This window comes from Podarcis vaucheri, assembly GCF_965113315.1.
Source record: "Podarcis vaucheri genome assembly, chromosome: 12".
NCBI lineage: Eukaryota > Metazoa > Chordata > Lepidosauria > Squamata > Lacertidae > Podarcis > Podarcis vaucheri.
Window position 1 is genome coordinate 29,158,944 of NC_138750.1, and position 27,560 is coordinate 29,186,503.

At 43.3% G+C, this 27,560-nt stretch overlaps 1 protein-coding gene across 3 annotated transcripts in view; it reads left to right on the forward strand.

Moving 5' to 3' along the window:
* Nucleotides 1–23,243: 23,243 nt before the first annotated feature.
* IGF2BP3 (insulin like growth factor 2 mRNA binding protein 3) overlaps nt 23,244–27,560 on the forward strand; it is a 70,585-nt gene continuing 66,268 nt past the window's right edge. The window contains exons 1-2 of one of the 3 annotated variants that reach the window (XM_082193933.1): nt 23,244–24,649; nt 26,534–26,594. In XM_082193933.1, the coding sequence (XP_082050059.1) occupies nt 24,475–24,649; nt 26,534–26,594 (236 nt within the window). In that variant the 5' untranslated portion in view covers nt 23,244–24,474. The remainder of the gene's footprint in view (nt 24,650–26,533; nt 26,595–27,560) is intronic. The other 2 variants (XM_082193935.1, XM_082193934.1) reach the window with 2 other exon arrangements.

Genomic DNA, 27,560 nt, shown 5'->3' on the forward strand with positions numbered 1-27,560 from the left:
TTATCAGCGCTGAACTATCCACTTGGATTAATAATAAAAGGATTAGGTTACGTGATTTGTTGAATATGTCTGCTGTTACCACTTTCATATCCCGTTCCACAAACAGTTTAACATTTAAAATACTTCGCCTCAAAACAGTGAAGAAACGAAGCATTTTAAAGCAGTCGACATATTTTACACTACCACCAATCAAAAGTCTGAACACATTGGTTTAGCATGCATTGGTAACCTACAATAAGGCCCAAGTCATGTGGTCATCCCTAGCATGTAGGATTTTTAAAAAATCAAACTACAGACATGGGTCTCTGATCCAGAGTTAGAGCGCAGCATGGGTGGAAGGGGCCTTTAACTCTTCTTCCCCACCCACCAAATGCGATCCTGTTTCAAATCAACAGACCCAGTTGTGCGACTTCAGAGAGCTCCCCAATCCATTTGATCCCCACAACCCTGCAAGGTGGTTGCTGGGTAGCTACTGATAGCTGCCTCCTACTTGCTCACATTCTAGGAGGTCCCATTAAATGTACTGAGCAATTCGGATTACAGTGGTACCTTGGGTTACATACGCTTCAGGTTACATACGCTTCAGGTTACAGAGTCTGCTAACCCAGAAATAGTGCTTCAGGTTAAGAACTTTGCTTCAGGATGAGAACAGAAATCGTGCTCTGGCGGCGGGAGGCCCCATTAGCTAAAGTGGTGCTTCAGGTTAAGAACAGTTTCAGGTTAAGTACGGACCACCGGAACGAATTAAGTACTTAACCCGAGGTACCACTGTACACTTGGATCACTTTTGGTGTGGTGTCTCTCTCCCATTCCTTTTACACACAACCGTCCCTTTCACAAAACTATTACTGTTTTGGCAGAGGCCCCCTGCATTGTAAGAGAGGCTGAATGTGGGAGCAGGGAGTTGATGCAGCTACAGTGGTGCCTCGCAAGACGAAATTAATCCGTTCCGCGAGTCTCTTCGTCTTGCGAAGCACGGCTGTTAACGGCTTAGCGGCTATTAACGGCTTAGCGGCTTTAAGAAAAAGGAAACAAACTCGCAAGGCGTTTCGTCTTGCGAAGCAAGCCCATAGGGAAATTCGTCTTGCGGAACGACTCAAAAAACGGAAAACTCTTTTGTCTTGCGCGTTTTTCGTCTTGCGAGGTACCACTGTATTTTATTTTATTAATCCAAATAAGGTAAGTAGCGGTATTGATGAAAAACTGATAAAGATGTTTGAACCAAATCACTATGCTAAATGTGCCTGCATGTACAGGCTTTCACGTTCTATGGAAGCCTTTTCACACAGACTTTAAAACTGTTCAAGCCATGGGTAAGCAAACTAAGGCCCGGAGGCTGGATCAGGCCCAGTCGCCTTCTAAATCCGGTCCGTGGACAGTCCGGGAATCAGCGTGTTTTTACATGAGTAGAATGTGTCCTTTTATTAAAAATGCATCTCTGGGTTATTTGTGGGGCATAAGAATTTGTTCATCTCCCCCCCCCCAATATAGTCCAGCCCTCCAATAAGGTCTCAGGGACAGTGGACCAGCCCCCTGCTGAAAAAGTTTGCTGACCCCTGGTTTAAGCCTTTTGAGCTGTAAATGTTTACGTTTAACTGTATAACCAGCTTATAGTGTAGACTGCTATTCTCAGACACAGCCTTAGGTGGCAGTATTTCTTAACAGTCAGCACTTTAGCTGCTGCAGCAAGGAAGCGGGAAAGTACTTCTCCTTCCTAGTGATGTGTTGGCAAACATCATTTGCCACTCCCCTAGGGAGCAGGTTAAAGGAGAGGGATAAGGGCTCTCCGAAGCACCCTGGGGTACATCCCAGTTACATTATAAATGTGCCTGTAATTGCCTTAACAAGTGTACATCAATGGAGCTGAAATACAACTTTGAAATTGGTACTAGCTTCCTGAATTCAGAGGGAGCAGCACTGGCTAATCTACACTGAAAAGTCTGGTGTGTCTTAAGAACATGGGAAGCCATACCAAGTCAGTACACTGGTTCATCTAGCTTAATATTGTATGCATTAACCAGCAGTGGCTCTCCAGCGTTTAATGGGTTTTCTGGGATCCTTTTGCATGCCAAGTTTTAGATCTGCTGCGGGGGTTTTTAATGCTGTTTTTAATGTATGTGTTATTTATTGTTGTGAGTTGCTTGGGCTACTTTTGTTTAAAATGTTTAACCCTTCTTTAGAATAACTGAAATTCAAATGTCAGTGCTATGTTAGTTTGTGCTGTTTGATCTTAATCCAAGGAGATTACATTGCTGCAGAAAATTCAGGCAAAATGCGTATTTTTGTTAGATGGAAAAAAGGAGAGGGATGGAAATAACAGTTGATTGTCCTTCGGCAGAAGAAGAATCAAGTCTTCTAAGAACTCCCCAGAAGGGTTTTCAGTTCTTCCAATAAGCTAACTCTGATTCCAGCACCATAGCCATTTAATGTGACACAGAATTTCTTAATTTTTCAAGAACAGGGGCACCAACCTGCATTTCGTCAGATATCCATGAACTTCTGTGTTTGTAAAATATGGAAGTTGCTTTGTGATTCTTCTTCTTCTTCTTTTGTCTGTTGTGTTTCTTTTCACCTGTCCTCCCAGTGACCCTGAAAGCTTGATCCTTCAGTCTTATGCTTGAGTTAATAATGTGTCATATCTTGTTGATAGGAACAATTTCTAGCCAACATATTGCGTTATTTTATCCAATAGTTCTCCAGCTGCCTTGATTATATCAATTGTTTTGCCTGTCTTGCTGTCTTCTCTTACAATTGTTGCTGGAAAATCAAGTACATGAAAAATGTTGATCTTTTATAGAAAACACCTGTATATATGTACAGTTCTGGTCACCGCACCTTAAAAAGGAAAATGCCAACTGGATCTCCACGTAATTAGCTTCAGGACACACAACTGAGCTTAAGTCATTGATTTTTTAATAAGCTTTTTGGGTGACTTCATTAGCAAAGGCGCTACCTAGCTTAAATTTTTCACATAACAGCACCTAATCTTCCTGTGCCATTTAACTTCATTTACCCCATCTCTGCACCACCTCTGCACTGTTAGGTGAAATGCTTAGTTCACATTGTGATCTTATTCAGAATCCTTGTGCCCAAACACACAGAGTATTTCTTGGGCAGCGGGGCTGGCTCCAAAGAGGAATGGCTTGATTTTAAACATTTTCCGCAGTTCTGGTTTTCCCCTCTTTTGCGAGATGTGTGAATGTGGTGGTGGTGGTGGTGGTGGTGGTGGTGGTGATGATGATGATGATAATAATAATAATCATCATCATCATCGTAACTTATTATTTCTACCCCACCCATCTGGCTGTGTTTCCCCAGCCACTCTGGACGGCTTTCAACAGAACATTAAAAACAGAATAGAAATTCAAACATTAAAAACCTCCCTAAACAGGTATATAAAGCTTCTAGCTTTATATGATACACATGAACAAAGCTGCTTTTCAGCAAACCATTGCTTGCAATTTGTAGCCTTGTATACTGGAGACTCTCAAGAGTCACCTAGTAGCACATGTGTTGGGCTCCTTGATAGTGTATATCAGCAATTTACAGTACCAAACCATATTTTGATCCACTCCAGGGGACCAGCAGCCCTGGAGCAACAGAGAGCCAAGGGCAGTTTAGCACACGAGAAAGAGCAGAGCAATAGTGGTAATAAGGAAGCAGATAGTTCTTGGCCACAACCCAAGTGACAGCTAAAGTATCTCACTGGCATGATTTACATCAAAGCAGTTTTGAATCAGTAGCAAGCTGAAAACAGGCCTTTGGGGTTTTTTGTCTTGCAGACCCACTTTAAACCCCAGACAGCTCAGTCAGTAGAGCAAGAGACTTAATCTTAAGGTTGTGGATTTGAGCCCCATGTTGGGCAATAACATTCCCGCATTACAAGGGGTTTGGCTAAATGACCCTTGTGATCCCTTCCAATTGTACGATTCTTTTCAAACCAGTACAGTATCTGAATACCAGCTCAGTGCATACACATCCCTAGAGTTTTAAGTTGCAAACTATAAAAGGGCATGCAGTACTCAACCTGTAAATAAAACTCAGTGCAGGCAAGCCCCTTATCAACCATTGTTATCTCTAGAAAGGCTGTGTCATATGGTACACATTTCCTATTTGGAAAGCACTTTGCAGGGAGGGAAAGCATCTACCATGACACATGCAGATTATCGGATGCAACAATAACGTATCTGCCTTTTTTGAGTTTGTAGTCACGTCGGACTGTGATTGGCCCTGGCTTTCCAAGCATGCGTTTACTGTGAGCATGCATACTGTCACTGAGGCATGTGGATGATTGGCACAGGTGATGATGCATCTGGAGGTTTTATTCTAAATCCTACGCAAGAAGCCTTCCAGCCCCTCGCAAGCTGCACAGAACAATAAGCCTTTTTAGTCCTGCAATTCAACAATTGATATCACTGTAGCAAGGGCAGTGGGGAAGTATGCATAGTCAACAACTAAAAAACAAAGCTGCTAATTATTTGGCTGCCTATATAGTGAGACCATTAGGAGGGAGCACAGCAGGGTGGCAAAATATAGGCTTTGGATTTACAAGGTCCTAGGGACGTGGGTGGCACTGTGAGTTAAACCACAGAGCCTAGGACTTGCCAATCAGAAAGTCGGCGGTTCGAATCCCCGCGACGGGGTGAGCTCCCGTTGCTTGGTCCCTGTTCCTGCCCACCTAGCAGTTCGAAAGCATGTCAAAGTGCAGTTAGATAAATAGGTACCACTCCGGTGGGAAGGTAAACAGCATTTCCGTGCGCTGCTCTGGTTCACCAGAAGCGGCTTAGTCATACTGGCCACATGACCCGGAAGCTGTACGCCAGCTCCCTTGGCCAATAAAGCGAGATGAGCGCCGCAACCCCAGAGTCGGTCACGACTGGACCTAATGGTCAGGGGTCCCTTTACCTTTACCTAGCTTCAATGCCTGCTATCGCTAGTTTAAAGGAAGAGATAGCAACTGGTTACAAGGAGCTGCTGGTAGTCAAACGAGATAGTAAGAATCTAGACCAGTAGTTTTCAACCAGTGTGCCATGACACACTGGGGTGCCTCGAATGATGGTCAGGGGTGCTGCAGGCAACACTGGCCTCTGCCCCTCTTTCTTTCCCTCTCTCTGATGCAGTCTTGTCTCTGCTTCCCAAAGGCTTGCGTAGCTGTTCGTTGCAGCAGGCCTGGCTACAAGCTCCCCAGGTGAGTGGTGCCTCTGGGGTTGGCCAGGGGGTGCTTCCCAGGCCCCTGTGGGACAGTGTGAGAAGGCACCTCTTTTGGGGGCAAGGGGGCAGCTCAGAGACCAGGGGCCACAGCTGCGACTGCCCAGAGGATTCCCAAGGGGAGGGGAAAGGAGTGGAGGAAACACTCCACAAAGCAGGGTGTTCAAAAAAGGGTGAGGCTGCCAGCTCTGCAGGCAAGGGGTGATGTGACTGGGGGCTCCTGAGTCCTACAGGGGTGCCTCAGAAAGAACATACAGTGGTACCTCGGGTTACATATGTTTCAGGTTACAGACTCCGCTAACCCAGAAATAGTACCTCGGGTTAAGAACTTTGCTTCAGGATGAGAACAGAAATCGTGCTCTGGCGGCGCGGCGGCAGCAGGAGGCCCCATTAGCTAAAGTGGTGCTTCAGGTTAAGAACAGTTTCAGGTTAAGAACGGACCTCTGGAATGAATTAAGGTACTTAACCCGAGGTACCACTATAGTTGGGATGCGGGTGGAGCTGTGAGTTAAGCCAGAGCCTAGGACTTGCCAATCAGAAGGTCGGTGGTTTGAATCCCCGCGATGGGGTGAACTCCCATTGCTCAGTCCCTGCTCCTGCCCACCTAACAGTTCGAAAGCATGTCAAAGTGCAGTTAGATAAATAGGTACCACTCCGGCGGGAAGGTAAACGGCGTTTCCGTGCGCTGCTCTGGTTCACCAGAAGCGGCTTAGTCATACTGGCCACATGACCCAGAAGCTGTACGCCTGCTCCCTCGGCCAATAAAGCAAGATGAGCGCCGCAACCCCAGAGTCGATCACGACTGGACCTAATGGTCAGGGGTCCCTTTACCTTTGATCACTATAGTTGTGTCAAGGTAGCCATGGACTCAAAAAGGTTGAAAACCTCTGGTATAGACTGACAAATGATCTAACCAGCTTCCTATAGGAAAAGGAAATTGGGGAAAGGAAATCAAATCGTACTGTGGCCAAAATACATTTGCAAAATTAATAGGTGTACTTAATTAAAAAGTGAGAGAATTGGAAATAAGGCTTAAGGAAAGCTTATGGTTCTGCGAATGATTGTTGTGTTTACATAAGAGTAAAAAGCTGTTGTGAGTGGTCCACGTAGAGCCAATGAAAAGCAGTCCCAGAGAACCTAGTTTATGAACACACACATCATGAAATAAAGCAGAACAGTTAAGCAGCTGATTAGAGTAACCAGCTTGGATTCAGTCGTTTTGTAGCTTAGTAGGAAGGGATCTATCATACATAATTAAATAATTCTGGCATTTCCAGGGATAGTTAAAAAAGGTAAAGGTCCCCTGACAGTTAAGTCCAGTCGCAAACGACACTGGGGTTGCATACACAGAATATCAAATGTTTGCACAAAGGATGGGTACCAAATTGGGCTTGAAGATTTGGCCTTTCTTCACGCCCTAAAGGTGGGTCAGAATTATGCAGTGCGTGTGTTTGTGGAAACTTCCACATCCAAGTCTGCTTGTTTATTTACTTGTTAAGACCATTTGTACCCAGTCCTTCCATTGCAGTACTGAGGGCAACTTACAAAAAATTAAAAGTTTTAACAGAAATTGATTCAAATAGAACAGTGTTAAGACATAGGCAATATTGCACAGATCACTCCACAAAAACCCCTCTGAAAATACTGTGCGTCTGGAGGAGAGACATCTGAGATGATAGGATCCTCCATCCATTCTGCTGAGACACCAGCTCCAAGAGGATCATCGCTTAACAGTCATCAAGAAGACGTTCCACTGGGCTTCAACGGAGGAAGAAACACAGCTGGAGGGTGTCCATTAGCTCAGCAGAGAGACCATTTGGCTCCTCTCTTCAATGGTTTCCATTCCTGGTCAGGAAGGCATATGAGGCCTCTCTGCCTTACCTATTTCAGCAGCTCTGGGTTTGGTCATTGCCTGCATGGGAGCCTACCTAGCAACCATATTTTGGTTGCCTTGGATTTCAGGATAGGTGGGATATAAACAGGGACGCGGACTTATAAAAAATATTGGGGGGGCCCGGGAAAGCTCATGAATAATAAATAAGCTCATGAATATGCAAATAAAGTGGCGCCGCCTCCTCGTGAGCAAATAGGGGAGAGCGTGCTGCGCCTATTAATCAGCTCCGGAACAGCTGATATGCGGGAAACGTGGGGCTAGCCGGAGAAGAGAGGGCGAGCCCCCTCCGCTCCGGCCCTAAACCGCTGAAACTGCCAGGAGGAAGGAAATTCCCCCCGGCAGTGCCTTGGCAGTGGCGGTGGTGCTGCGAAGCAGCGAGGCAGGAGCCCCCGCCCCGGGGATTCCCTAATCTCGCGGGGGACGGCCGGGGCTCTCCGACTAGGGCGCGCGGCTGGCTGGCGAGGGAGCAGGTGGGGAGGAGGCGGGGGACGGCGGCGGCGCTCTGCCGGAAGGGCGCCCGAGATTATTGGGGGGGCTGAGCCCCCCAAAAAAATTTTTTGAGGGGGCTCGAGCCCCCTCAGGCCCCATGGAGTCGGCGCCTATGGATATAAATGGGGAAATAAAGCATCCAGCTGGCTGCTATAATTATTTTGTAAATAAGAACTAGTGCCGGAGTTTTTTCCTCTCTCTCAATCCTTGTTTTGTGATGTCTTTTAGATTGCAAGCCTGAGGGCAGGATCTGTCATTGTCTTTTCTAAACTGTTTTGGAGTCTCTTTTCAGCTGAAGACCAGGGTAAAATAACTTGGATATATACATATCTCAGCCTGGTGAGTAAAACCTTTGGAATAAAAAATGTTTTCAGTAGGTGGCGGACAGGAGAGATGGGGCCAAATTAACTCCATGGCAGGGAGAGCCAGTCTGGTGCAATTGCAAATCCCAAATCCATGATTTAGGTTTTATTAACACTATATCACATCCCATTAAAAGGCCCAATGATTTATAATTTTCCCTCTACAACCATTGAGCCCCAGAAGAGCCTCCCCTTCAGATCTGAATGAGCCAGTAAATTGAGATGCTAAGTACAAAATTAAGAATGTGACAAAACAATCAACAATGCTGAATATAAATCATGCATCCTCCATGTGCAGACTTTAAAACACTGCAGGGTGTGTAATCTGGAGGTTTGTATATGGGTGCAAGAGCCCTATGCCTCTAATCCACGTTCCTGCCATGATGTTAACATAACTCTTCTCCCATTACATTTGGCAGGCCTGGGATTGTCAATCAACTCCTATGCAGCAGAAACAATGTCAAAATTCAGATTTAAGCCCATCTGTTCACACAGGCTGTGAACACACCATACATTTACAGCACATTGTCTCCGTTCAAAGACTCCTGTAGTTCACAGGAAAGCTAAGATTCCCAGTAGCCTTAAACTACAGTTCCCAATGCTCAGGGGAGTGCTTTAAATGTATGTATACACATGCATACATGCTTATAGTCACCTCCAGAATTTAAGGTGCCATCTTTTGATGGGACCCTCTCACCATACTGTGCCACTAACAGCTTTCGAAATTCCCTTTGATTTTAAAGTCTTGCCACTAGTGCCCAAAGGTTCAAGAAATGCAAGTCCGAAGTGCTCTTAGATACATGGAACTAGCAGGGCCAGTGCAAGACATTTTGCAGGCCACAACGAAGGACAAAACGTTGACCCTCCCCAATTCCACATACAGAAAGCTGGATTGGCATTTGAATAGGACTTCAATACTTGCTGCAGGTTAGCTCTCTCAAGGGTAGCTGGCTAATTTAAATGAAGCAGGACAGCATAGGTGGCATGCACAATTCTAGGAACATAAGAGTCCTGCGGAATTAAGCCGGTAGCCCATCAAGTTCAGCATCCTAATTTCACAGTAGCCGCTTGGATGTGCCTGTTGGCTCTGTTCTCCAAGGGGAGCCTCTGGGGACTCAGGAGGAACAGCCAGGGAACAGCCACTAACAGCTGCACCCACCCACTCCCACCTGCCGCTTGAGGTTATCTCCATATGCCTAATGGTAGGGCCAGCCCTGGGAACGATTTCTGCCATTCTCTCGGCATCAGTCCCATCTTTCTGTACCTCTCCCAGAAAGAACAACATGACAGGTAACCCTGATGCACAATCCTAAACCAAATTTTATAAGCAGCAGGCTGCCCAAATAATGGACCTAGTGTCCATGCGCCAGACATCAATCCAAGTGAGGCTGTGGGGCTCGGCCTCAAAGTGGCACCTGTTATACCCAGACCAGCTGTTGCGGGTCATGTTTCTGCGTAGCGCATTGCCAGGATGCTTGTTGCACAGGTGCAAAAGCAGGACTGACCATCCCAGGCTTTCAAGGGTGAATATGCAGCGCACAAAGGAGACTTGGGGTAAGCTACTCTGTACGTCTGGTTGCATGAGGAAGCCCTGGAGGGGGAGCCATCACTGCCTTTTCTTCGGAGATGGTCACATCCGCACCTTATATTCAGAGCAAATGTTAATTCATGTGGCTTCCCACAAAGAATCCTGTACGGTGTGGATCAGACCCCAGAAAGATGAATATCTCACAAAATCAACTACTGCTTGAGCTCATAATTTCACTTGCCTGGGTTGTTGTTATAAAACGGCTGATGCAAAAATGTGTCCCACATCATTTACACAAGCTCCTGACCGAACCGTTTTTTCAAATGTGGGCACAGAGCTCTACCTCCGAAGCAGTGAGACCTCTTGATCACCATTTATTTTCTCTCTCCCAACTCCCTTCCCTTAAGCCCAGTCCTGGCTGCTGAAGCTTGATTGGGGGAGGGATGAAGGAAGAGCCTGGTCTGATGGAGAAGGACATTTGGCAGCTGTGTGGGGGATGGGAGGGCTAAGACAGCTGGGAGAAGGGTGGGGGAAGGGCAGATGGTATATCTGCATCCCCAGAGAGCCAGGCTTGCATATCTCTGAAGGTCTCCCCTCCCCACGGTGTATTATTATAAGGCTGCTCTTAGGTTACGAAGGTTAACATTCTCATCTCATCTCAAGAATAGTTTCTTCAAGCTGAAGTTCCATGGGATTAGTTTTATGGCGCATATATACATATGCACTGGTTTTGAAATTAGTTAACTACAAACACAGGTTTTTTGGGAGGGTCACTCGTGAACAGTTAATTTCCAATTCCAACAACAGTTATGTACAGCACAGCTCACGGAAGGAACATCATTTTCTTCATAAGCAACACCTTCAAACCGACAATTCAGCCAGAAGAAGAACCCTTCAGAAACAAAGCATTAAAACACGGCTGAAAATCTTACCCCTTCTTTTGGAAATTCAGTCTAGCCCAAGGCTCCACCGAGTGCTTCTAATGCTTTAAAGGCGACCTGTGCATCCAACAATTGTGTCATATTTTGGCTTTGCTGTTTCCATCCTTTCAATTGCTGGCAGAGTGATGATTTTCATATTGATCCATATATATTTACCTGGTGCTATTCCCAAGTGTTTGAAGTGCTTCATATACATTCACTCAATGGTTCTGACAGTAACCTGAAAAGTAGGTCAAAATTATTATCTTCAAGGCACTGAATCTGAGACAATAGAGATTTCCTGATGCGACCAACTGACTTCCGTGGCTGCGATGAGATTTGAAATCGAGGCTGCATACGCATCACACATTTAAAGCACCTTCCCCAAGTGAAAAAAAGGATCCTGGGAACTCTAGTTCCCCTCCCCCAGGAGCTACAATCCCCAGCACCCTTAACACTCTACAGTTGCCAGGATTCTTGGACGGTGCGGATGTGTACTTTAAATGTATGGTCTATATGCAGCCTCAACATTTCTGGTTTGCAATTCACATGGTTGACAGCACAATATAGGGTTACAGTCTTACACCAAGGTAAATATTCAGGATTGACATGTAAATCCTCTTCACTGTAGGACTTGCACTGTTATGCTCCACAAGCTCTCTTTCTGAAAGATTTCAAATAAAACAGGTAAGTCATCAAAAAGATTACAGTACATCCATTTTTATTTTTATCTACTGTGGGTTATATATAGATATAGGTATTTATAGATATGGAATATATATATTAGGAAGTGAAAAGGTCCAAATTCAGTTACTTTCCAGCTCTCTTTCTGCTTATTTCAAAATTGTGAATATGAACACGCTACCACTTGCATATTCTAGATCAATTTTTTTGTTTGGGAATACCCAAAGGACTCCTGTCCTTCTAAAGCCAACTTTTGCTACCATCCTTGGATTATCTCCTGGATTGGCCCTAAAACAGTTTAACCAGTTTTATAGGCTTGTAAATGTCATTAAGCATCTTGGATCTTAGCATCCACTGCAGATCTCAATTTAGCCTCTGTTCAGGGGTTGACCAAAGTAAATCTGGAACAGAAGGGGTTGTGGATTTTACACATAAGACATTACCGCCTGCAAATACTGTATAGCGTTTGTCTAATTGTAACAACATTAGCAACTTGCATCTTTCTCAAAGGAAGGTGAGCAGCACCCTGGTTCCAATTATGTTACTTGTTAAGTGTGATATTGAGTTCCATGAAATTTACTGAGTCAAATAAGTCCGCTGGCTAGATAACCAACTTTGACTCTAGACCCAAATTAAAAAACATTCCCCATGGGTCCATTGTGTGTGGCCATAGACCAGGTACTGTATACAACCTCCCACTCCCCATTTCTAAAGTGGGAACAACAATGACCTACACCTACCGGTACATCCAAGGGTTCTTCTGCAACAGAGATAGGAAAAGCACTTTATTTATATTATGTAAAGTTACGAAACCTGTAAACCCGCATCTACAGTTACAAGAACAGTCCACATGTCCCTGGACTGGGGGTCTGAAATTCAGCCTACGCAGACCAAAATTCCCATAATGCATATTTAGGATGGCATTATTTCACACACTTGCCATAGCAGTGATCAAGTTCATCAGATATTAAAATGTAATAGCTTCTATTCCATTGTGCTTTTTTTTTTCCTTATGGAAGAAATGTGATTGCTTGTTCGGAGGAAACGGCTAAATTTACTCCTTGCTATAGTAAATATTTATTTCCATCCAGGTCTGCCATTATGCCATTACAGAAGCTGACAATGGCAGGTACTTAAGACGTAAACCGAGCTACTTCTCAAAATCAGCCTCTCCCCTCTGCTTACTTGTTATTACTGCAGGATTAACTTGCAGGTAGTGTCGCCACCGATTATTACGACTATGAATTCTCCAGGATCACTATGGAAACATTTTTGGGCAACAGCCAACGTTTGTCATACTCAGACCACCCATTAAAATAAATACCGGGGAACTCCCTCCCCTTGAATATTAGGCAGCCTCTCCTGTCTTTTCAACACCTCCTGAAGATGTACCTCCTTCAACAAGGCTTCTTTGCAGAGATCTTTTCCAGTCTGAATTTGTACTGAATTGTTTTTAAGATGTTCTTATTGTTTTATCACTTGTTTGCTGCTCTACATTTTGGAAGAGCAGGATATAAATTTAAATAAGTCCCATTTATTTCAGTGAGCATATTATCAAGTATAATGGTTGGCCATCGCCCTTTGTTAACTTGAGGAAATGAGCGAGAGTCGTGGACTTTTGACAATTTTCAGCATGCCACAGTATCAGTCTTTAATAAATATAATTCAGAACTAGTTCACTGGTGTTCTGTTTTAAACATTGCAACAGAAAGAGAACATTTCTTGTCCAGCTAGAAACATAACAATGGACACAGAAAAAGAAGATAATGTTGTAATAACTTTTGAGGAAAGGCATTACACACATGTGTAATGTGTAATTCAGGGGGGAAACTAACCAGGGACCATAAAACGGGTGGTTACCATCTATTTTGAGTGGTCTACTTTAAACAGATGTATATATTTAAAGCATTTTTTAAAAAATATGAAGTATTTATGTACTGCCTTTCATCTTACTAGAGTTCAGAGTAGTTTAGAATGGAAATACAGTAAATACGCAACAATGCCCAACCAACGTTTTAAATATTCAAACCTAGAGAGCATACTCAGCATCTCTCAGTAGTTCTGACATAACTAGTATGTGTTAAATAGCCCTGAGCACTTGCTTTAAGGAATATGAGGATTGCCTTTTCCGGATCAAGGTCCACCGAATCCAACTCTTTGCAAGAATCCGAGTGACCAGCCGGCATTTGTGGACGCTGTCTTGAGTTCTCCTTACGCCTTCCATAAAACACCGCCTTTATTGGGGCTAACAAAAATCTTTACAGGGCTTTCTCCATTACCACCATGACATTACTTCAGGCATAGCTTGACACTATGCTTCCTCTCAGAAACACATTTTTCTCCCTTTTTTCTGATAGGAAAATGCAACATTTAGTTTGTGGAAGAGGTTTTGGTAACTCAAATAAACAAACAAAAACTGGTGCTAAATAAGACATCAGTTTACTGTCTCGGTATACAAGCAATTTGAACTGCAAGATCCTCAGAGGTTAGTACTGCTATCTTAACTTTTCAAATGTATGTTTATCATTTTGTAACGACCTTGGACACAACTAAACGACAACAACAGCTTCACACAGGTTGCAAAAAAAAAAAACAAACCCAAACCCCCATGTGTTTATATATCTCTAATGCAGGATAAAACCCCGTGCATCTGATGTACAAACAGGACTCTGGCTTATAGCATGACCATCTGTTAGCCCCCAAGGTGCCACAACTCTTGGTTGTTTAAGACAAATCACATTTCTATACTCTTGCTAGTCTGGATTTTACATGACGAAGTCAGTGCTTAATATTTACACCGCAGTTGTGTTCTACTTCGTGAAAGCCTCTTGGTTAAATTTCAGAAAAGTAGAACGTCTCCCAAGAACTATAAAAGTTAGATGTGAGATTGTCTATTTACAGAGATAATTCTATTTGTTCCAGTACCAATAATCTGCTATCCCCTGCCACCACTCCATCACTATAAACACATGAGCTTCGAAAACTTGACACAACTAGTTCTCTCTGGCAAAGGAAAGTGAAGGAGAAAAAATAGATGGATAATTAAAGCTGTAAACTTTTTATGAGCTTTAAAGTTACATGGGAGGTAGATACCCAACATGTGCAACTTTCTCAGTTCTTCATACTGGTAAACACTTAAAACTGCCTGCTTCTGATTTAAATTCTCATTCTGAGCATTGCCCAGAAAAATTAGAGAGACCTATATTTGATTTAGAAGAAACTACCAGCAAAACTTTGCCTAGCACATTAAATGTGCACTTTCCAAGAATATTCTCACTGATTCCTCCTAGCTAAGAATTGATGCTTGTTTTGATTTAAAATAAAATAGTAAAGGTATTCTAGTATACTCTTGTCCTCCACACCTTGTGTCTTACATGAACTCATACCAGAAGACTGCAATAGAAATTCCACTCAAAGATGGAGCAATCCAAATCACAAATGTTTTAACATTTCAGCCATCTGAAATTAATAGTTTTGTTTCTTTGCGTTATCTCATCTGTCCTTCTCTTCTTAAGGCTGTAAATTGAAGTCTTGATGCACTTGCAATAAACAAATTTTATTGTAGCCTTTGTAACTTTCCCTCTTTGATATTTTAACTACTGGTTTTGATTAGTCTGGAGGGGGAGGGTTCTTTTTTCACCAGTTTCAAAATCATCATTTCAGAGGAGAGGAATAATTCTGCACTGCCAGTGTGTGCATGTGTGTGACATGTTTTAAGATTGAAGAATGCAGCAAAAATGCCTGCACTCAATGTTAGACACCACCCGCACTAGACCCCTATGCAAATAGGATTTTGGGGGGAACAAACTTAAATTGTACAAAGAAAGAAAGCAGATCTTCCTCCCAGGGATTTCTCAACAAGTGTATTATTATTATTATTATTATTATTATTATTATTATTATTATTATTAATCCAATGCATATACCAGAGTTTTAGAAAAAGTTAGATGCAGCAGGTAAAGTGGATATTTACTTTCCCTTAGCTGCTAGGAGGATACTCTTGTTTGCTCATAGGTTGCTGCTTTTCCACAGGTCTGATGCAACAAAACTCCAGTTTCCCTCTGCCCTCTGTGACCTCTATTGTGGAACTTTGTAAACCTGCATTCTCAGAAGTTACTGCCCATGTGTGGGTGAGAGTATTCTTCTACAATGTCCAGCACATAACAAATGAATGCGACCACTAGTTTGGCTAGGATAGTTGAAATTTAATTTAGCTAAATCAACTACAGTACTGAAACTTATTTTCCTGCAATGTTGTGTGCAAAGCTGTTTCTAGCTGTAGGCTTACTGATATTGCACTAATAATTCTTTAAAAAAAAATTAAAAGCTGTGGCATGCAGCAGTAGGATTTATTTCAATTAAAAAGGTTTTCATGAAATAAATACCAGTGCCAAGGAACATATTACATTGCCCTATAGATAATAATCTTCAACAAATTTAGAACCAAAAATTGGTTGATTTGGAAACAGAACTATTGCAGGGAGCATTCATCTGTAAAATGTATCACACTGAAGTGCTTTAAGATGCTTGCCAAGAATGGAATAGTCTGAAGCTCTAGGGAGCAAAAACTTACTGACTGAAAGATACCTCCCCAACTATTATTTTTCAGGGAGTTCAAATTACTTGGGCCTGAGTTACAGCCAAGTAATATTTTACAACATGTGATAACCTAAGTAAACTGATACCTATCTGCTTAACTCTTGAATTGCCAGGTGCAAGGTTAACAGAAATGTATTATCAATACGGTTTCCACCCCAAACCCCACTTATTTACTTACTTGAAAGTAAACCTCACTGAATACAATAGCACTGACTTCCAAATAGACATGGTTGGGATTGCAGCTGAAATAATCTTCCTACCCATTATTTTTATACTACTTACTTTATATTTTGTATATGAATTGCTTCAGAACTAGCAAATGAACTAGGGGGGACAACCAGATCACAGGTTTACTAGGTAAAAATAATATACCTTATACTAAACTATTTTCAAGCACGTTTCCAGGTTCTAATTTTCAGGTTCAAATGAACAAATTGAGTAGAGAACTAGATAATATTTAAATTCACAAATTGCTTTGTAATTTTGCAGCTTATAATGAAGACTGAATTCATCTGACAATGTATTTAGTATACTTTTTCATGAGAGAATGTGTAGAAATGTCTGGCTACAAGAACAGATATAACACAAAAGAACTGCTTTGCTTCATATATATCAGTATATTCCTGAATATCATATAGTGGTTTGGATCCAGACTAAGGATCCAATCTGATACACACCAACCTAGGAGAAAGTTCCACTGGCCACATGGAACATACTTCTGAGTAGGTATGCAAAAGATGGTGCTGTAAATTAGCTGTGGCTAATTCCCATTAGGGTAGTCAGGTGAACAAAACAAAACAAAACAAAACAGGACTCCTATACCTTTAACAGTTATCAAGAAGAGGGAACATCATCAGGTGTAGCTTCTATACAACTATAAAATATATCAGAGCCTTGTCCTCTTTTTTTTAACTGGCCACCTTGGCTCCACTGAAATAAATGGGACTTAGTCATGACCAACTGCTCACATTAATTCAACAGCACAATCATATGCATTTCTACTCAGAAGTACTACTAAGTTCAGTGGGACCTACTGAAGAGTTTATAGGATTGCATCCCTACTCTGGATCCAGATTAATGGTACAATCTTAACCATGTATGCTCAGAAGTCAGTCCTTCTGAATTCAGGGCTGTTTTACTCCCAGGTATGTGGGTTTGGGGTTGCTGCCTAAGTGGATCTTAGTCTTTTAAAGTCTTCAGTCCTAGATATACTTATTTGCAAGCATATCTCACAGAAATCAGTGGTTCTTGCTTCCAAGTAAATAAGCTTTGGGCTGCAAGAGAAAATGCCAGCATAACAAATATTAGCAAATTGTGCAACTATAAATTATTACTAAACCTCATCATTCAAGGTATTTCTCCCATTTTGTCGTTCTTATGAAATGTTTTAGAAAGGAATGTAATAGCGTTAAACTATTTTGACATTTTAACAGAATTACTAGTATTACCTGAGTATTGCTTTGGAAGCATAAGGAAGGAATCCATTTTATGCTTCTTTTTCCTGAAATGTAAAAATATTTGCCACAGGTATGTTGATTCTAAGAAAATTGAAGCAACTGAGATGCAAACACTAAAAACAGTTTATGAATCTAGAACAAATCCTAGCAAGTTATTAAACAAACATTTAGGCTGAAACCCCAACACACACTTACTTGGGAATAAGCCTCACTAAACACAGTGCACATAATTATATTTCACAGATGCAGTCCTAAAATTACCCACATAAAACCAATCAATGGTATTCACTCCCATTTTTTAAAGACTGGTAGTGAGACAGTCCATCAGCTACTTATGATGCTGAATGATGTATGGAATATCAAAATTTAATAATCATGATTAACTACAGGGGGATTTCATACATTGAATTAAATTCATTGAAATCAATGAGACTTACTCCCAGTTAAACAAGAATAGGACTACAGTTTATATAATCCACCCCCTTTGCAAAACTTTTATTTTATTCAAATGATAATCAAAATCTTAAACTAAGTGAGATTAACCCAGGCATCTGGAGTGTCTGCAGCACCTATGAAAATATTAGTGGGGTGGGATTCCTAATTCACAAACACCCATCTAAATCCTACACATATTAAAAGCTATACAAAACAATTACTATTCTCATATATTTGCTGATCATCTTAATTCTTCAGAATCTAGGCTTTACATAAGTTTTATAAACTGTTTTACAGACACCTTGTCTACTGAAAATATAGAAGTACAAGACATATTTTTGTTTCATCCTGCAAACTGTTAACATACATTTTGCTTCAAATTTCATATATTTATGTCACATTGCTTAATCTTTCAGGACTATTTGTTTTTCGTTTGTAGCATGTGTGAATCCAATGCAGACATGCAAACAATATTTATTTCAAACATTTTTAGCCACTTAATTGCAAAACTCAGCAGTAAATCAGTGGACAAATTGTGGATATTATTGCATGTTGTGGCTTTCCAGCTAACAGAATACAATATTGTTTACACACTTGAAAGTACTATATTAGATTATGCCAATTCCTATAAACGGCTTGCAATATTATGTTAAAAACACAGATGAACAGTTGAGCTACAATAAACCATGTAAGCAGACAAGTTAGTAATTAATTTCTATAGTGAAAAAAAATCTGGTTACTTCTGAATTTGTTATGCTAAGGAAATTAGTTACTCCTTTTATATAACTCCAGATTAAAAAAATACATGGAACAGTAGAATGCAAACAAACATCCTATATATTAGATAACAAGAGAGAACTATTCCATTGAATTTACCATGTGCTATGTTTATTTTGACCCCAACTGGTATCACTTAAGAACCAAGCTTGTCACCTCTCTTTCTGGCAGGTTCTCTGCATGGTCCTTTTCATCATTGTGAAGACTTCCCTGGTGTAGACATGCATCCAAGGACAGCCTTTCTTTCACCTGCTCAATTGTTTCCTTCTCATGCAGCTATTTAAATCTACAGAAGCCTTGGCTGACAAGAAAGGTGCTAGCATGTACTGCATTATCAAGCTGCTGCAGAAATTTAGCAGCAGCACACTACTGGAGGGAACTTTTAAGCTTCCACAGCTAACGATGAGACCCTTCTTTAAATACTAATTTTTTTAAAGTCTGCTGAGTAGTTTTGCCTTCTTTCCTTAGATCCTCCAGAAAGCTGCAGTGCACAGGAAGAACGAGCCGTTCACCTCTGCTGAGCCTTTAAATGGTCTGTTATTCCTTAAAGTGTTACCACCAGACACGTTTCATGGAAGACTCTGCACCTTTAAACATTTCAGCAACAAACAGTGCAGCTTCCATTCGAAAAAGTGGCAACTGTCAGTGGGGAAAAAAAGACAACAATTGTGGGCGTTTCCTCGTTGCATATTAGGCAATATCCCAGGCTCCCAAACGAGTTAAGGAAAGCCATAAGCCGAGTTTATAACACAATTCCCTCCCCACCCCAATTCGAATACTAAAAGCGATGTACAATTCGGAATACTTAAAATACCCAACGAACCATCCAAAACTGCAAGGTGAGGCTGCCAACTTGCAAAGTGTAGGGAGAAGCGGAGCTCTGTGGAAACGCGCGTGGGGGGGGGGGAGCCTCGCCAAGCCAGAAGCTACAAGTTGAGGTGAAATGGCAAAGCCCCAAGGAGGAGTCCTGGAGCAGCCATTATTGCAAGGCTGAGGGGGAAAGGAGGCAGGAGGGAGCGCAGCAAGCCCCTGGGCTGCGAAGGAGAGCCGCGCTTCCTCCTCTTTATTTCAAGGAGCCCCCTCAGCGCAGCCAGAGGGGGAAGGAGGAGGAGGAGGAAGGGGAAGGGAAGCCGAGCCGCCCTGGGCGAACAAAAGAGGTTCCCCGAGCTGCAATGGCGCGAGGCGGCGAGCCTCCTTTTCGCGCCACAAAGACAAGAGCGGCCGCGACGGCCCAAGGAGCCCGTGAATGGAGAGAGAGGCGAGCGAATCAGGGAGCCGAGGGCGCCGGCGCAAACGAGGCCGAGCGCGCTGGTAGGTGCAGCCCTCGTCCAATCGGGAGCCGGCCTTGCTCCTCTCTCTACACACACACACAGCCGGGGAGTCTCATCCCGGAGCTCACGCGCGGCTTACTACGATTACTACGGCTACTCCCATGCAGCGCGCGCGCGCTTGTTGCTGAATTGCAACCTCGTCTGCTGCGAGATCGAGGCTGGGGGGGAGGCAATGGGGGGGGAGGGCGCCTCCTTCGCAGTTTCCACGGAGCTTGCATAGGAAAACCTAAGGCCAGCTAGAAGAATGATTCCCCCCCCACACACACATTTCTTTTTAAAGGTTACATATATTTTAGAGTTTTTCTCCCCATCCCCCAGCTGCGGGTAGTGGGTGGGGAGTAGAGGATCTGCGCGGTTTATGCGATTATGACACACAGCGCAGGGGCAAGAAACGTGCCTTAAAAAGGGTGTTTCGCGCATGAGTCAGCTGTGGGTATGTTGGAGCCAATTAAATCTGTGTCCATGGCATGCTAGGGGAAGCAATGCGTTATGCCAAAGGCAAAGCGAGGGGCAGGATAGGGGTGGCAAACACACACACACATACACACACACCCCAAACCGACGTACTGCAATGCTAATCAAGGGCACTTTTTCTTTAAAATGGAATAATGCCTCTGACAGGTTTGGGGGTTAGCTGCTTCTCCCCGAGGTGCAGCCATTTCAGACATCCAGACCCTCTCCCCCAAGCGCGTTGAAAAACAGGAGCTTTCTCGACACGCGCGCGCTCTCCCAACCCCCCAAAAAACAACAGTTATAGGCAGCTCAGCTGTATTCCTAAAAGCAGGGTGAATGTTCTCCATATTGCTTGCAGATAATCCCGGGAAACCCAACAGTAAAAAATAGGTCATAGTTCATTAGATCAGGCCCAGGACTTCATAACAAGAGTAGACAAACACACAGGCTTGCTTTTTCTACAGCAAGTGTACCATTATTTAGTGTTTTTATCATTTTTTAATTGAACAACTGACAGCTTAGTCTTGGCTTTCATAGATAGCCTTTCAAAGCCCTTTCCAGTGTTTCTACTTCCAATATTACACTTCTGCTCAGCCATAAACAACTTTTTGAAACCCATTGGCCACTTGCCATGTGAACCCATGCAAGTCTACTCAGGAGTAAGTTCCATGGAATTCAGGGGGCTTAGTACCAGCTGAATATAGCATTGCAGCCTTAATTAGAAGATAAATTCCTCATTTAGGCTACTGCAACAAAAAAAATCAATTTATATTTAATCAAATTGGTTTGGTCATCCAAGAATGTTTAAGATATTTTTGGTTTCTGATCCTTTTTTAAAAAAAATTAAAACCAAAGACCTATAGCAAGACCTATTAACTATTCATGCTACTTACAATATTAACCTCTTCAGTCTGTTCTGATAGAAAACATTTACCAATAGAAATCTTTTGATGTTTTTATTTTATTCCCAAGTAAAGTTAAATGAACACAGCTTATTACCCAGGAAGCTCCCCAAATCAACCAAACTAATACATTATAGTCTTGGAAGTATTTTGAAATACTATAAAACTAGACCACTGCATTTTCAGCATTAAATGTTTATTTATCAAATAAATTGAAACAAATTAACTTGTAGTTAAGAAAACATTAGTTTAGTGTTTACTTAATTTTTGCAAGTCAAGCAGAAATAATTTGCTTGCAGATTGGGCTCTTAATTTTCTCTTAACATCAGAAATTTTTTTATATACTATCAGGATTTTAATTTTATAAAACCAGCCAGTCCTTGGCCTGCTTCTCTTTTACAAAAATGAATTCAATTATTTTAAAGAAAACATTTATGGAACAATCTGATTTATTTTTTAGAAAAGTGGCAGATTCAAAACATGTTTGTTCCAGTGTAGTAAATTCTGTTGAGATCTGTGGAACCAATTCAGTGGAACACAATGCAACTTACATCTTTGAATAAGCTTTCTTACATTTCAATTTAATTTAGTTATTTTTAAACTAGTGAATGTAAAATAGAAGAATGTTTAAGTCAAGCAAACAATTATACATTTATAGTAAGCTGTGTTCGTACCTCATATTCAAAGAAACATACATGCAGTTTTTGCAGAATAATTGCAGACCAAAACTCCCAACTTAATTATTGGTAAAATGAATTCTAGAAAAACCCATATTCAAAGACTTCCCCCTTTTTTATTCACAAGTATTCTATCAGAGACTCAGAAACAATTGTACGAAATTATACACTTCAACACTGAACGAAGAAAGGTTAGATTTCTGAACAATGATCTAAATTATAAGATTTTTCCATAAATTAGAACTTTTGTTCTAAATTAGAATTTTGTTCTATAACAAAGTCTAATCCATCTTGTCTAAATAAATTTTTGAAATAATACCTGTTCATGAAAAAAGTTGCTTCGCTATAACAATTAGTTACAGGGGCTAGTTACAACTTTTACATGGTTTAAAAGACTCTACATTTCTGCATCTTGTCATTCTATTGCAAGTACTATCCTGTTTTCCATTTGCAAAGCATACATACCAAAACATTTGATCGCTACTTTTGTCTGACAAAAGCACAGCTCTAACAAAGGCATTCATTAATGATACTTTTGCAGATTAAAATTACTTTTGCTTACTTTATAGTTTTAGGACTGGAGTTAGTAAATTATAGCAAAAACAACAACAACAACCCACCCCTATTTTCTCACAAAAATATAGTGAATGTGATTGTCACTATGTAACTAATAAAAGTACTTAACTGTTTACTATACCCATTATGACCCAATTCCTCCCTCCCCAGTCTTTGCAGCATAAATGAACCCTTTTACTAAAGTGAATTCTTAAACAAAACCTACTGGATTCCTATATATTAAAACAGTGTTGGCTTTCATTTCCGTATCCTTTTCTTCATCTTCAGGCAACATTTTGTTTGCTCTGGAACAAGGCTCCTCACACTCTGACCCCTCCCCCCACAAACCCACCATTGTGCTTTACAAATGTTGAAAATTATGAATGGTTCCTTGAACCAAGAGGGGAGGGGGGAGGGGAGAATGGGGGTAGGTGGGTGGATTTCTCTGTGTGCTATGGTAATCCGAGGGCTATGTTGTCCAATCATCCCCATTTTTTTTCTGAGCTAGAAAAACCACCATTAACTCGGGTTAAAAGAAAAAGGGGAAGGAAACAGCTTGGGGTGGAGGTGGGGAGGGAAGGAAAGGGGGGGGAGGATGTGTCCGGAGTAGCACGCTCATCTCTCCCCCTGCGCACTCCCACTTTTTAATCACCCTCCAACCGGCCTCCACCCCCTTTGTCCTCTCCGATTCATAACGTTTGAGCGCTAGAACCGCTGCAGCCAACGCTCATCAAAACCGCCAGGAGCATTACTATGCAGGAAGGAAAAGCGGGTGGGTGGGGGTGGGGGTAGGAGCTGTTTCAAGGAGACCCCTCGCTTCTCCCTCCCTCCCTCCCGCCCTCGGCGAGACCCCTCGCTTTTTCTCTGGCGCGCAGCCAATGGCGAGCGAGGGCGCAGGCAGCGCCACCAAACACGAAATCGCAGACAAAAAAGTGGCAGTGGAGCACATGGGTCGCCCCGACGAGGAAAGCAATGTAAGGGGGGGGTCCCCCCTTCCCCAATCGAGCTCGCCGGTTCCCCTCGACCACGAGCTGCAGTTGGCACCCCGCGCTAAGCGGTGGCACTTTGCGCCAGGAAAGGCACCGAGTGGCCCTTTAAGGCTGCATTTGGCCTCCTTCCTTGTTCTATCTCGCCCCCCTCCCTTTAACCAACCAACCCTTTCCGATTGCGTTGCGAAACGTAGAGATAGTTCCCGCAGCCCTTGCTGTATAAGGTTGCTCCTTTGCCCCCCCTCCTCCTCCCCCCGGCGAAGGATTTATTATTTTTTTGAACGTCGGAAGCGAAGCTTTTTGATATGTGTGTTTGTGCGCGTGTGGAGCAACCAAACGCCGCCGCAGAAAGTAGTAAACAGGGGGAGGGGAGAGAGACCACGCGGTCCGGGCTCCGCGCCCATCATCCAACCTCCCAGTCTTAAAAACTTGTCCTGGACAGCCAAAGCCAACTTCGCTTCTCCTCCTCCTCCTTTGTGTGTTATGCGAGCTTAAAACCTGCAGCTATCTAATTGAGGCGTTGGGATTCCTCACGTGAGAAGTTGATTTGTAGTTTGAACACGTGGCTCATTCAAAAAGCCGGAATATTCAAGTGATTTCTCTCTCTCTCTTTCTCTCTCTCTCCTCCCCTCCCCTCCTCCCACTCTGTTTTTTTTTTTCCCCTTCCCTTCCTCCCTTTTTGGGAGGGGCGGTGCCTACATTCACGTATTGTAACATTTTCATACTCCGCCTGCTGCTGCCAAAGGGGCTTGGGGGCAAGACAAAAAAAGTAGTTTCTCTGCCCCCCATCTCTCCTCCCTTTCCTATCTTTTCTTTTTTTAAACCGCCATCCTAGTTCCAAAAGCGTCGTGATTTCCACTATCGGTTCGGATAACGCTGTGAACCTTCAGGATTCGGATTTGGTCACGGGCTTCTTTTCCTTTTTTTTTTAAACTGGTGTGTGTGTGAGAGAGAGAGAGGGAGTGAAAGAGGGAGAGAGAGCGGGGTGGGTGGGGGACGGACGGATACAAGCTGCAGTTGTGTGTGTGTGTTTTTAAAGCCCCTTGGCATTTTTATTTTACTCCCTGGATCGTTTGAGGGGGCGTTTATATATATTGCATTATTGTTACAAGACGGCGCGTGGTGGTGGCGTCGTCGCCGTCGTCGTGGTTTTTTTTTTATTTTTACAAAAACATTATTAAGCAGAGCTCTACTTTTTTAATTAAAACGAGAAGATGAACAAGCTGTACATCGGGAACCTGGGCGAAAACGTAAGCCCTCTGGAGCTAGAAAGTCTCTTTAAAGAGTCCAAGATCCCTTTCACCGGCCAGTTTCTCGTGAAGACGGGATACGCGTTCGTGGACTGCCCCGATGAGAACTGGGCTATGAAGGCCATCGAGGCACTTTCAGGTGGGTCCTCCTCCTCCTCTTCCTCCCACCGGCGTCTCCGCTTTTGGTCCCCACTATCCATCCTTCTTTCTTCCTGGGCGCCATCCTGCCCCTTCTCCTGCCCAGACCCCGAGCTATTACTCCCACCCAACCACCCACCTCGGGGGGCCGCTCGGCTGCGCGCAACGCTTTAAATCGAAATGACCGGCCGTGCAAGGATGCCCCGGGTTGTAGCCGAGGGCAGTTGCTCGGCCAGGGGTTGCCGCGCTGGGTTGAACTGAATTTATGTCGGAGGGCTTCGGCGGCGTTATAATCTGGGGCCTTGAACGAGGGGGGGGGTGGGGGGGGAAGGCTAAGGCTGCTGGTGCTGCTGGGCCGGCCTTCTGCTCTCCTCTTCTCCCCCACCCACACCCCCATTTGCAACTCTTAGACGCGCAAACTGTTGGCTTTAAGAAAACCTCGCCCCCCCTCACCCCCTCCCCTCTTTCCAAATGGGGAGCGGGAATGTGGAGCGCGCAAGGCCGCTGCTGCGCTTGGAAGAGCTTCTTCCCCACATTCCTAGCATGAGTATATAATCTTAAAAAAAAAAAAATATTGGCGGAGAGGTGTGCGCGCGCGAGGTGAAAAGAGAGCTGCGTTTGCGGGAGGAGGAGGGGGGTGGGGAGCGAGGCGCGCAAAAAACATCGCCCCTTGCGCGCGCGCGCGGGCGGGCACGCTCCCGTTCGCTCGCCTCAGACGCATGCCAGGGCCCAGCCAGCAACCGCCAGTCCCCGTCCCCCCCCCCCTCTTGCGAGGGGTTTCTCCGTTCGCCACAAGAGCACCTCACACTCGCGCCTCCCCGCGCTCTGGCGGGAGATGCCGGAGGGCAGGTGGCGGGGGAGCAAAGTAAGGGGGGTTCCCCCACACCCACCCACCCACCCCGCCAAGGGCAAACGCCCTCGGTCCGCGGCGCAAAGACGCGCCAGCCTCCCTCCCATTCGGTGCCCTCGCTGGGCTCTCCCTCTGAGCGAGGGCGCGCAATCTCCCGGCTTGCTCAAAGCCTTGGCGTGTTAACACGAGACGCCAAACTTTGGACGTGTAAAACGGAAAGGCCCCCCTGTTTTCCCCTTCCCCGCGGCGCGCTTGGGACAGAGGTCGAGGCCTAGAGGCCCGCCTCGGGAACGCGCGCGCCTGCACCTTGGGGGTCATTTATTTCGCTTTCGCTTTGGGCTCTCGCGCCCCGAGTAAAGCATGTCAGTTTTTCTTAGCTTCTCTTCTACATCCTGTTTTTGTGTGTGCGCGCGCGCGAAAGGCAGCTTGGCGGGCTCAACGAGGGAAGGTTGTTTGGTTGGTTGGGCGGGCTTGTTTGGGTCTTGGTTTTTGCTCTACTCCGCTTCATGAGGGGCGATGTGTGGGGGGGGGGCGACTTTGGCCCAGCGGGTCGTGGTAGTAGGGGGCGTATGAAAAGAGCTTAAACGGGTGCATTTCCAGGGAAAAACGCGTGGGGAACACACTCCTTTTTCACCCAAACCACCAGTTCCTGTTTCCTCGTGACGAGTTCTTAGAGGCCTGTTAATCTCATCAGGGATACATATATGCATGTGTGTGTATGTACAACTGAGTTTTAACGTATCACACTGGAGGATAGTAGAGGTTAAAAGAGAATAACTTCCTGCTTGAGAGTTGCCCTGAATACATTTTCAACCATTTCTCTCGGAACTGGCTCTACTGTACGCCAGGTTCTTGGCGTGTGGCTATTTATCATTCCCACCATGCTTCAGTTTCTGCCCTGTAACTTTTGGTGAGCAAACTCTATAACATGTTGCATTTGTGTTTCCTTTACTGTTTTACATCATCATAAATTCATATCGGGAGTAGGGGTGGGAGAGCACCCAATTCTAAAACCACTTGTATTACTGTTTGTAGGTAAAGTTGAACTGCATGGTAAACTCATAGAGGTTGAACATTCAGTTCCCAAAAGACAAAGGTACGTAATGAATTTATTTTCTTTTATCTCCCCCCCCCCTTTGCGAATGGAAATCTTCATCATTCAGAAGAAACTGGAAGCAAGTTGATCTGATGTTTAGCAGCCTAAACATCAGTTATTACTTTGTGATATTAAACCACTCATTAATTTGTGATATTCAGTAGTGTTGTTCTTATATTAATGATGAATGCTGTCAGGTAGCTGTGGCTTTAAAAGAAAGTTGAACAGTCATAGATGGTCAAGAGTAAAACATTTGAACAATTTCATATTGTAGTTAGGAAGTAGTGGAACATTAAGAATCAGTGTGTTGAACTGTGGAAATAGACAAACTACAAACATCTTGCCCATCTCGTGTTTTTGTTGAAGTTCGTATAATATTTATGTAGAGAAAGTTTTATTTGAGTCTGTAACCCCACTTACTTTGGAGTAAGCCCCATTGAGTAGACATGATTAAGATTGCACTGCAAGCTGAGGTATTTCTTTATCACCAGATATTTCTGTATGGCAATATGGGAGACTTTTTTTAAAAAAAATGCAGGGAATAGTTGATACATAGTTAACTTTTTGTGTTTTTTTGTGAAAAGAATACTTTACAGAATAATACAGCTTCTGTGGGCCAGGTAGATACAAAGGTTGCTTGAATCTAAATCAAAAACTTTCCTGGAGTAGTTAAATCTGCTTTCATAAATGCATAGATTATGAAGCAATCTTTATTGTGCTGGTATCTCACATTTAGCAGATGCTTATTTAAAATCTTATTCTGTACCTAGGTAAGAATACAGTCCAGATGAAAAAGCTTTTCTTAAAGAGACAGGCATTTTTAGGCCTCTAAAATAGTTGTTTGGAAGTGTTAGCTGCTGATTGTTATCATTTACTTTGGAGAATTAAAATATGCAAGGCTTATTGAACATTGTATGAAAATTTACGTTGGAACCAGAAGAGATTTGTGGACTAATACAATTAGGA